The sequence below is a fragment of the Staurois parvus genome, unplaced genomic scaffold (assembly GCF_062004578.1).
Source record: "Staurois parvus isolate SC_StPar_1 unplaced genomic scaffold, SC_StPar_1.0 ptg000244l, whole genome shotgun sequence".
In the NCBI taxonomy this organism is placed as follows: domain Eukaryota; kingdom Metazoa; phylum Chordata; class Amphibia; order Anura; family Ranidae; genus Staurois; species Staurois parvus.
The window spans coordinates 8,910,212-8,922,428 of NW_028318040.1; the positions used below are offsets into that span (position 1 = coordinate 8,910,212).

A 12,217-nucleotide genomic window follows, 5' to 3' on the forward strand; every position below is an offset into this window, starting at 1 on the left:
TTCACTTTTTAATACTTGGTTGCAAATCCTTTGCAGTCAATTGCAGCCTGAAGTCTGGAACACAGACATCACCAGATGCTGGGTTTCATCCCTGGTGATGCTCTGCCAGGCCTCTACTGCAACTGTCTTCAGTTCCTGCTTGTTCTTGGGGCATTTTCCCTTCAGTTTTGTCTTCAGCATGTGAAATGCATGCTCAATCAGATTCAGGTCAGGTGATTGACTTGGCCATTGCATAACATTCCACTTCTTTCCCTTAAAAAACTCTTTGGTTGCTTTTGCAGTATGCTTTGGGTCATTGTCCATCTGCACTGTGAAGCGGCGTCCAATGAGTTCTGAAGCATTTGGCTGAATATGAGCAGATAATATTGCCTGAAACACTTCAGAATTCATCCTGCTGCTTTTGTCAGCAGTCACATCATCAATAAATACAAGAGAACCAGTTCCATTGGCAGCCATACATGCCCACGCCATGACACTACCACCACCATGCTTCACTGATGAGGTGGTATGCTTAGGATCATGAGCAGTTCCTTTCCTTCTCCATACTCTTCTCTTCCCATCACTCTGGTACAAGTTGATCTTGGTCTCATCTGTCCATAGGATGTTGTTCCAGAACTGTGAAGGCTTTTTTAGATGTCGTTTGGCAAACTCTAATCTGGCCTTCCTGTTTTTGAGGCTCACCAATGGTTTACATCTTGTGGTGAACCCTCTGTATTCACTCTGGTGAAGTCTTCTCTTGATTGTTGACTTTGACACACATTCACCTAACTCCTGGAGAGTGTTCTTGATCTGGCCAACTGTTGTGAAGGGTGTTTTCTTCACCAGGGAAAGAATTCTTCGGTCATCCACCACAGTTGTTTTCCGTGGTCTTCCGGGTCTTTTGGTGTTGCTGAGCTCACCGATGCGTTCCTTCTTTTTAAGAATGTTCCAAACAGTTGTTTTGGCCACGCCTAATGTTTTTGCTATCTCTTTGATGGGTTTGTTTTGTTTTTTCAGCTTGATGATGGCTTGCTTCACTGATAGTGACAGCTCTTTGGATCTCATCTTGAGAGTTGACGCAACAGATTCCAAATGCAAATAGCACACTTGAAATTAACTTTGGACCTTTTATCTGCTCATTGTAATTGGGATAATGAGGGAATAACACACACCTGGCCATGGAACAGCTGAGAAGCCAATTATCCTATTACTTTTGGTCCCTTAACAAGTGGGAAGCACATATGCAAACTGTTGTAATTCCTACACCGTTCACCTGATTTGGATGTAAATACCCTCAAATTAAAGCTGACAATCTGCAGTTAAAGCACATCTTGTTTGTTTCATTTCAAATCCATTGTGATGGTGTATAGAGCCAAAAATGTTAGATTTGTGTCGATGTCCCAATATTTATGGACCTGACTGTAATTTGTCAGAGAACAATCTTATTATTATAAGGAGGCATTTCCAACATGGTGGCTTAAGGCACACCCCAATATAATAAACATCTTAGTTAACTTCTAGTGCCTGGGTGATCACAGTCACCTGGGTCACTGAGTGTCCAGTTGGAACTTCTGTTGTGTCTGTCCCAAAAAAGCTCTATCTGTTGAAAGACTAAAGTCTTTCCAAAAATGGTATTCACAGCACTTCAAATTCTCAATACGGGGGCATACAGGGTTTCTTTTACCTCCCCCCAAAGGGAAAGTCCTTGCATAAGATATGCTTGTGCCTCACATGATGACCTGGTCTTGCTCTCTTCCCATGAAAAAGATTCATTTAATTGGGAGGCACGCCTGTAGACCAAACTCTCAGCTACACATGATGTTGGCTATCCCCTGTAATTTCCCATCAAGGACCACCCTTGATGCAGTATGTGACATTTATTTGTCCTGTTCATGCCAAAAGGGTCACCAAATCTCACAGCACAGGGGTTTCCTAAGATGGCTGTTAGGAGCTCACTACAGAGGACCAGTCAGTCTTATGCAGGGTTCCCTCTACCACTCAGAATACAGTAGTAGTCAGGTGACTTGTTCTGTTCTATGTAAATGCAGTGACCACTTGGACACAGATCTGCCCCACGTTACTAGTCAGCGCACCCCACAGAGGTAGACTGCGGTGAAAAATTCTGCACCCAACCCCCCTCAAAAAACTTGCATTACCCACAAACAAATATATAGACTTTAGATCCTTTCAATTAATCATACACATTATCCCTCTACAATATTTGTTCCAGGTATATAGAACACATTCTGTCATAGAAAGGTATCAGATAAAAATGTTTGAATATTTATGGCCATCCTAAGGTTCACCAAATACTAATATTCTGGCTTTTGGTAGATGCTGGTGAGCTCATTTACTGCATGATTTTGTCTCTCTGGACCCTGATGGTAATTCCTGGCTCTAATACCCCTTTTCTCAGTCTCATTCTCCATTATTGACAGTCATATTGTTTAGATGCCTACATAATGGTAGGCACAGGTGGAAAAACATTAATAGCTCAGTAGCAGACACCTCAGCTGTAAAGCCCCTAAGAGAAAAATAGAGCTAATAGGAAATTCAGCCAAGTTCTGTCAATGCTCATTTTGTCTAGGGTACCTCACTCTCACAGGCTTCCTCCTTTCTGTGCCACGGGTCCCCTGAAGCCGCTTCTGTTCAGTGCTACGTTGGTCTCAGGCACTCTGACATTATCATGTACAAGGAAGGAGCAGCAGTCCTGCTTTGTAAGTGATGATGTCGACAGCCCACCCACAACCAAGAAATCTAGCTGCTGGGAGAATGGTACCCTAGACAAAAATGAGCATTTACCTCTTGCAGTGCAGAGAGAAGCCACACTGCAAGGGTGGTTTTGAAATTTCTCTGGAGTTCCACTTTAAGACATAGCATGGTAATAGGTCTAGTTGTGAGTATTCCCCAATATTTACTGCTGCCCAATAGAATTGTTTATCTTACAGACGTAACAATATATAGTCAATGAACAGAAACTTTCCTGGAGACCCAGTTATGAGGCACTGCCATCTTACCTCTCACCTAACCTAGGTGAAGCTAGGCTGTCAATCACACCCAAAACATCAAACACATCTTTGCCCATCTTGAGACTGTCATTTATACATCAGTGACTGGGAAAAGTGGTTAAAGATGAACATAAGGGTGTAGCTATTACCTTTTGTATTAAAGTCAGATTTGTATACAAAAAAGTGCTAGTTAGTCTGCCCATGCTGTTTATTTTTGGTGAAAGAAGACGTGTGTTTAAAACAAATGCAATGAATTGGTTTCCCTATGTTTGTGTGAGGAATGTAAAATTTTACTTTAACATTTTTTACCTTTACACGTCCTCCTTGTTTTATCAGATATCCTTCCTTTGTACCCAACTGAAAACACAAAAAAAAGAGGTTAAAGTAAAGCCATAACTGACCCAAGCATATGCTAAAAATAACGTGTAATCAAAGACTACCATCCAAGTAAAGTGATCTGTAGATCCAGACAAGTCAAGCTCGGCCCCACTTTTTCCTCATCCAAGGCCTCGCTATTGGCTCTTTAATGTGAACAGTGTCATCACTGAATAGCAGAGGGGTTAAGGAGCTGGAGAGGGAGTTCTAACATCTGCTTTTACAGGAAAATTCAAGATTTGCATACAAAATAAGCTGCTCGAATTTCTGGATCTACTGGCAGATAGTCTGTCTATATTACTATTCACATGTTGTATCATCATGAATAATGCATATTTATAAAAGAAACAATTGAGTACTGACGTGATACTCTTTTTATTTGCACTAACATACAATTTTGAGGACAAGCTTTCGGGGTATGCCCCCTTCTTCAAGGTCCAAGCAGTACTATTACAACGTTTTAGCAGAATGTTAGAAGAGATGTTGGGAATGAGAAAAAAAAAAAAAGCAAAAAGAAACACAAGCCTAGGGTTAGCCTGGAGATAAGACACAGCAAAGCAAAAGCAAAAGGGGGGGGAAGAACAACACTCACAGAGGGAGCCATGAAAATGTTGGATAATGATTGAGGAATCCCATGTTCAAATTAAGGCCGTTCTCGTGTCAAATAGAATTATCATTCTTAGTTCAAAAGTTTTTCTTTCCTGAATGGATTTGAAATTTCCTTTAAGAACTAAAACATTGAGGTCTTCCATAATGTGGTCTGGTTGTGCGAAATGGTTTCCCACAGGTGTGCAAAGGTCATCTTCTTTATGTTCCTTGATGGTATGTCTGTGCAAATTCATCCTTGTTTGCAACTTCTGTCCTGTTTTACCATCATAAGATCCTTTGCTACATTTTCTGCACTGGATAAGGTACACAACATTACTGGAGGTGCAGCTGTATGATCTGGAGATATTGAAGATCCCTTTTGAGTGTCTGACACTTTTTGATGGATTGATTTGGTTGCTTTTTTTTTTTTTTGCAACATTTTTTATTGCAGGGTGTGCTTCCATTATTTGTGACCTCAAAATCAGAAGGAAGTTTCCTACTGATTAGTTTATTTCTGAGGTTGGGGGGTTGTCTGAAAGCTAGTATTGGGGGTTGCTGGAATATTTCTTTCAGAGTTCCATCCTCTGTTATGATGGGTTGTAAATCTTTGATTATTTTTCTTATTCCTTCTAGTGCTGGGTTGTATGTGGTTACTAGAAGTACACGGTTGTTTGTTTTTCTCTTTGTACTGAAGTAGATTTTCCCTTCGGGTTCTCAAGGCTGTGTTTATGCTGGTGTTGATAGTTTTGTCCTTGTAACCTTTCTTGTGGAAGGAGTATGCTAGTGTCCCAAGATGTAATAAAAAAAGTATCACGTCAGTACTCAATTGTTTCTGTTGCAAGTGCACTAATACGGCTACAATCACCTCAAGCATATTTATAATGAAATTGAAAAACCTCCTTGGTTTACTCTTTAATGTAATATCTTTATTCCATTAAAGATTTACTGTCCTTTTGCCCAGTCACACCCCCTTCTGCAGCAAGATATACTCACTGATCTACACTCTCTCGCTGCTTCTCCACCCTGTTGGAGGCCTTGCTCTATTTTTATATGAGAGCAGTACTTCTGGGGATGGGGGAGCATATGACCTTCCCCATGTGACCATGCTCCAGGCAATAGCCTTGCCAAAACATGGCAGATGCCAGGGATGTAATCCACCTCAGTATGCTCCAACTTCATCATACACTGAAGCTAACACGGAGAATTCCTGCAGTGGGGAACCGGTGATGTAGTATGAATCTGTGAGTATACCTTGTTGGGGGATAGGATGGCCTATCAATATAGTGTCCCTATAAGGTATACAAATAAGCCAAGGGCATTTTAAAGCATTGTGCATTTTAATTCACAAGCATGCACATTGGAAAACAAGAACGTGTTTTTCATTTCAGCTGGTTATCAAATGGAAACATCAGTGAGATAAGCCCCAAAAATTCAGCTCATTTCATATACCAAAAATGATATTTACACCTTGAATACGACTGACTGCACTGGATTTTCATGACAGATCTATGTTTTTCCTCTTATATAATCAGAAAATAAGCCAGCACTGGGCATGTCTACTTTCCACATGGAAAAAAAAACAGCCTTTGAACATACCTGCCTACACTCTCCCAGTTCCCCAGGCACCATCTCAATGATTTATTCCTTCCTAAATGCTATTGACTCTCCCACTTCCACCTCTTATAAATTCCAGTGGGAACGTAACCTAGCAACCTCTTCTGGCCCTGAAGAGTGCAGTAAGCAGGAGCGGACTGACCATTTGGAAACTCGGGCACTGCCCGAGGGCCCGGGGTCAGTAGGGGGCCCCATGAGATGCCCCTGGTACCTTTTTCATAGGTTTTTTTGGGTTTGGGCAAGGACACAAGGGCCCCATGATCCCCTATTGCCCGGGGGCCCCATGAGTTGTCAGTCCACCCCTGGGAGTAAGGCCTGGTCTTCCATTGTGAAATGCTCTTTTACAGTTCTGCCTTAAAGTCAGCATACAAGGTCCTCTTCTGATGGTATTGGGTCCTGGCCCATATAGCAAGTTTGAACCCATCATGCAGCAATAGGTGCTTTAAGGACTGCGCCAACGTGGGGATGTTGTTCATATTTGGAGGTCCTGCCCGCGTTTAACAGGGTTCTGGTCCAGGGTTTTTAGGCTCCTCTACACCTTATTTCATATGCCCACTCGCAAGGATGGGAAGCTTGCTCTATTATAATGCCCGAACCAGAGCCTATTCTCCTACCAATAAAAGCTTGCAGCCTACCTGTTTATTGCTGCTGAACGTGCCATAGCGTGGGCCTGGAAGAAAACCTCTGTCATGTTTGCTGCAGTGAAGAGCAATTTGACCACCCTTGTGGTCAATGAAAAGATGACTAGTATTTTACAGGATTCCCATACCTAATTTCGTAAAGTATGGGAACCTTGGTGGTTGCATGCTTTCCCCACCCCGCATCCAACCAGTATGGGCAATCTATAGTTGACTTTAAATACACCCAAGACTGCGGAAACCTTATCTGCCCCCCCCCCCCAGCTCCTATTCATCCCTCTTCACCCTCCCCCCTTTTTTTAATTACTCCTTTTTCATTTGGCAAATTATTTTTGCCTGCGCTCGCTCTCTGTCTCTCCCCAGTATGCCCCTAGGCCCCAGACTTAGGTCACTCATGCAGACCCACGGTTCACACCACAAGGTTGACCAGTTGATATCTTATGTTACGAAATTGTCATATTGTACTGTATGTGACCCCACCTAAGTTTCCACTTTATGCTCTTTCATTATGATCCCTGTGCGTGGTTAACCAACTGTTTTGTCATTCTCGGAATCATCAATAAAAATTATTTGCCAGATAAGAAAATGTTCTCCAGGTGGACTGTTCCTACTCAATGATTATCTAATTCCTATGTTTAGCTTGAGACAAGACATATGCCCTTTAAATAAGTATATTAATAAGCACTGTTACATTTTCATTTCATAGTTACAATTACTATGCAAAGCAATAATATGTACATAATTTAGTGTATACATTCTTTTCTAAACATCAAATTACTACATTTTTTGTGCTGCAATTTTTAAACTTACGTGAAGCATTTTTTATAACAAGTTTTTTTATTTACTTGCAATATGTCTCTGAGTGTGCTGGTAGATCTGACTGATTCCCTCTGCACCCGAATGTACGAGCCCTACTTGCTGTGTTTTCTCTTTCCATAGCAAGTTTATTTACTTGAATTGTGTCTGACTGCTTCCCTCTGCGCCCATGTGCACGAGCCCTAAAATGACAGGTCTGATGACAGGGTCTCTTTAAAGAAGAGGGTAGAATCAAGCATTTGGCTGCTGTACACATAAGTACTGTACTTTTCTCCTTGACCTGGAAAGCAGTGTAGCAGTTCTACTGGGGCAGCAAGTTTTGTCCCACTTCTTTCTATGTGGTTCTTCCCCAGGTCTTATAATGGGGATCCCTGGGATCATAGATGCAGGGGTGGCCACGAATGAGAACAATGCAGGGGCGGACTGACTATTTGGAAACTCGGGCACTGCCCGAGGGCCCAGGGTCAGTAGGGGGCCCCATGTGATGACCCTGGTACCTTTTTCCATAGGCTATTTTGAGTTTGGGCAAGGACACGGGCCCCATGATCCCCTATTGCCTGGGGGCCCCATGAGTTGTCAGTCCGCCCCTGGAGCAATGAATGACTCAGCTTCCAGAAGCAGACTCTCCTCCATTTTGATCACAAGATGTGTGTTTATAAGGTGTGGAGTGATACTAGAAAAGGGTAGGGGCTGCTGTTTGTGTTTTTAAGCGGTTTTTCAGCTCAAATTTTTTGCTGTTCTGGTGTTTTCCATGTCTATGGGGACAAAAAGCTCACATCTGCCTGAAAAGTAGAGCATGCACTTTTTGAGCGACAGGCATTTTGCTATGGCTGGCATAATGCTCAAATGTGAACAGAAGCCATAGAAATTAATGGAATTTTCTTTGTTGAGTGTTTGAGTGTCGTTTTGAAAAACGCTCAAGTATGAACAGTCTAGTAAGGTGGTGGACATTCTGACCTTGTTCACACACAGTTAAGGGGCTGTTTGCAGAGGTTCAGGAGGCAATACAGCCAACTCCTGAATGTTTGTCTTTTCTGACCCCAAGGGAGATTTTGCATTGCAAACACAATCACTTGCCCTTGACTTCAATGGGCACGTTTAACAAGCGAGACTGCCTGTTGAACGCGACATGGCAAGCTAAAGTTGCCACACCGTGTGGAAAAGCATGATGGCAGTCCCAATGTGTATGGACCTGAACACCTGCCTGTCATTTCAAGGGCAGGCAGTTAGGGGAAGGTACAAAAATGAATCACCTGTCTGTTTTTTTGGTTCCTTTGTTGCCCATGTGAACTCAGCCCTAAAGGAGATCACCTTTGGGAATATGGTACATGTTCCACCCATTTTTAGGGTTCATGTTCCCAATGCTGCAGCCGCTCACCGATTCCCTCTGTCCTTGTAACAGCAGTACGGGGAGAAGTACACTGTACAAGCTGTCACTTTTTAAAGGCAGAACAGCTCCGCCCATACGGCTGCGTCATTCATTCACAGAGTTCTGTGAATGAATGAACTAAAAGTCCTGACAACCTTAGTGGCTGTCAGCTTGTAGTTCTCAATAAACGACCATTGCGCTTTGCAGCGCCATGGGAGTTAATTGATTCTTCATGTCAGTATATCTGCTTACCCATACAGGATGGACGAGCAAGCAGATATACTGACAGGTCTGCAGAAGGCCTGCATAGCACCAGCAATCTGCTTATTGCTTGTGCAATGCTTTACAGAGTCCTGCAACAAAAATAATAAATGCACATTGTTTTTACCTGCCAAAAAATGTGAATTTTGTTATTTTTTGAACTTATCTTTTAAGGTTGCTGATTACACAGAAAATAAGGAAGCATTCTGTTGATTTTGTTACTCACTGAGGGGGCCAAAGGCACTAAGTCAGATTCAGAGCGACCAGACTGCATGGCAGTATGTACTCGGACAGATTCATATATTGATGGTTCTTCCACCTCCCGTGGGTAAGGGTATTTCAATAAGATTAAAGTACCTACAGTGAAAAAAAAAAAACAAAGCGCTATGTTATTCTGGATGTCATACCGTTAGTAGTACATTCACCGTTTAATCCCTGCAATTTAAGGACTTTAGGATGATTTTCTGCAGTTTTGTGAGAAGGAAATAAAAAAGCCTAATTTTAAAAATCTGCACCTGCGACTGAAAAACAGATTTCTGATTTTAATAAAATAATATGCAGAACAAACGTACAAAATGCACATTACCAAAAGCAAGAGGTTTTCCAAACATAAAAAATGAACTGGAATTTGTGATGTTAGACAAAATTTATGATACACTGGGTAGAAGAGCAGGGGCATATCTAGAACACACAAGTCATCATAGGTGTTAAATAGGACCCATTGATGATCAATGGAAGGTGGCTTAGAAAACATACTTATTTATTCCCCATTACAATGATGCTTCAAACTGGGCATCCTATTGTGCTCCCCTGGGGGGGGGGGGGGGGGGTCTTCTTTATACCCCTTGACACCAGTGGCCATTACAATTGAATACTTACAAAATGTTGACACATAAAAAAAGGTGCTGCTCCACACTCAGTGGGTACAGACAGGGTTGCTGGTCTTGGCTTCCTTCCCATAAACTGCTGTTGAACTGAGCCTGTGCTGTGTACCAAAGGGATTGGATAAAAGTCAGAAAAAAGGTTGAGCGGGTGTATCAAATAAACGTTTCAGCCTTTGAACCAACTTTTATTCCAAGTTATATTGCCTCCTCACTGCCTGTATTAACCCCATAAAACCAGCACCAGCACGTCACAACCGTGTGCATTGTGGGCCATTGCAGGGCCGGGTCGGTAATTATCGGGCAGACAAGGTACAAAGGAGAAGGCAAGAGAGTGGTCAGGAATAGCCGGGGTTGGTGCAGGCAGAGTTCTAGCAGAGTCAAGATCAGGCAGGAAGCAGACAGGATGCAGGTACAGGGGCTCATGGGAACAAACACCAAGGTACTGATTGCAGGCCTGGTCCTGCATAAATACACCTCCTGCAATCAGCCTCAGGTGATGGCTTGACTGCAGGAGTGAGATTCAGGCTGCTGAGAGCACCCACTGGCCAGCACTGGTACTGCAGCCCACAAGGCAGGTGAGCCCCAGCACCACCTGTGGTGAGTCCATTCCTGACAAGGCCACCTTCCTGCCCCCCAGGAATCTGATCTCGATCCAGCGATGTGAATGTGAACAGGCACCTCGGCTTTCCCGGGTTTCTCTCTCCTCATAGGCTGAAACACAGCAGCGGGAACCATCAGCTCCCGCTGCTGTCAATCACAACCACTGAGGAGCGAGCTGGAGAGGAGGAAGCATATCTGAGGTGCGCTCAGAGTGTTTTATAGACACACAGAGCAGGGCTCGGGGGTGAGCAAGCACTAGTGCCCCCAAAGCAAGCAGCTTCCTATGGGAGCACTCAGCAGGGGGGAGAAGCCAGGAGTACCAATGGGGGACCAAAGAAGAGGAGGATCGGGGCTGCTCTGTGCAAAACCATTGCACAGAGCAGGTAAGTATGACATGTTTGTTATTTTAAAAAAACCCAGAGCATTTAATATCACTTATCACAATATAAACTGCCAAGTTCTGGAAGATCTGAAGCAAATGTTACATCAGGGTCCTAAGGGTTTTGGGAGGTAATGATACTTTTGTCGTACTGGAGGGGCCTTGGGAAAAAAAGGAGGACATCGGTTTTGTTTTTTTTTTAAAGATAATTCTGTTACCCAATATTTCCTTTTTGTCTTAAATCTTACTCAGCTTTTTCATTGTGCAATATTCTTACACAATGCTGGATATTTTGCAATGTAGTAACCACGCAATCTAGTAACATACATTTTACATAATACATGCTAAGCACTGACAAATAAAAAAAAATCACCATTGCATTTGCAACAATAAAAATTCAGAACTGATGTAAACCGCTGTTGGACTAGGTTTGAATTTTCAGAAGGCTTCTGGGAAAACGGGAGACAAGGCTACTTCAAAGGTTGTTTCTGCCTTAGATCTACTTCTGTTATTGTCAAGAGAAGAAGTCTGTAAGCCACACATCAGATAGTAGACCCATGTGGAAGCATGAATAGCAGCCTCAGCCTGGCCTTTGACCAGGCCTGCTTGGAGCCCGGGCTGAGGCTGCCATTCACTCTTCCTTCAGGTCTACTATCAGATGTGCAGCTTGTGGACATCTCCTCTTGATATGCTTCAGCTTGGAGCCTGGACAAGCTCATTTTCAGCCAGCACTCAAGGGGGTCTATCTTGGATTTCACCTCTTACCTGAGCGACACCCATTTTTTTGCTTTTGGGTCATAGTGATTCTGTTATTGCTTGAGCACCCCTATCGGGACTGCCCTGTCACCAAGGCCAACCCTTCTAAGAATCCTTGCTAAAATGTTTAAAGGAAGTGGATGATTTGGTGCCCTAATTAATATATTTTTGGAACCCAACCACTATAACCCCCATTCCTGTAATTAAAGGCCTCGTCTCACTCTGAAAATGTCTCAACAGCCAGCTTCAAGATGATAAAAATTGAAATATGTAGTCTAAATGGACACATCCATTCTCATCTTAGCGCCAATGAGGCCAAAAACTATATCAAAATTGGATGAAAGAGACTAAGATCATTTTAATTGGTGGTCACATAAAAACAGCCAACGCATTTCAGGGGCAACATCAACCACCCTTCATTGAGATTCAATACAGGATGAAACTTGGATGGACAGTGACTTCACAGATCTATATTAGAATCAGTGAACACTAACTGGGCCTAAGGCTAATTCTTTGATATGGATGTTAGCTAAATAACAAATAACTGGAATACAAGATAAAGAATATACTGAAATGACACTACTGTGTTAAAGGGAGAAATATTGAGCTTTAATTGTCTTTGATCTCAAGCCATTTTTGCTCATTATGTTGTTGCAAACTGTGACATGATATAAGTGATCCAAAGATAGATCATTTTCTATTCTGATGGAAGCACAAGTAGATTTGTAGTATTTGATTTCTTTTTATTTTCTATAGAAAAATCCACTGGATTTTACCTGAGAAAGAGCAAGCCTCAAAATGTGTCGGAAATTTGAGCAGACATTTTTCTGTTAGAAATATACTGTATGCCTTTCCTAAAGGATGATTGTAATATTGTCATGACTGTGTATAGTTCAAGGGAATTTTTTATTCAGTTCGAACATATCAAGTACATAAAAAAAAACAAAAAA

At 42.4% G+C, this 12,217-nt stretch overlaps 1 protein-coding gene across 3 annotated transcripts in view; it reads right to left on the minus strand.

Annotated features, from left to right (window-relative positions):
* The window catches only part of DAPP1 (dual adaptor of phosphotyrosine and 3-phosphoinositides 1), a 108,835-nt gene that overhangs the window by 15,940 nt on the left and 80,678 nt on the right, over positions 1-12,217 (minus strand). For all 3 annotated transcript variants that reach the window (XM_089680554.1, XM_089680556.1, XM_089680555.1), the window contains 2 exons: positions 8,875-9,001; positions 3,297-3,344 (listed from right to left, as the gene is read on the minus strand). In XM_089680554.1, the coding sequence (XP_089536680.1) occupies positions 3,297-3,344; positions 8,875-9,001 (175 nt within the window). The remainder of the gene's footprint in view (positions 1-3,296; positions 3,345-8,874; positions 9,002-12,217) is intronic.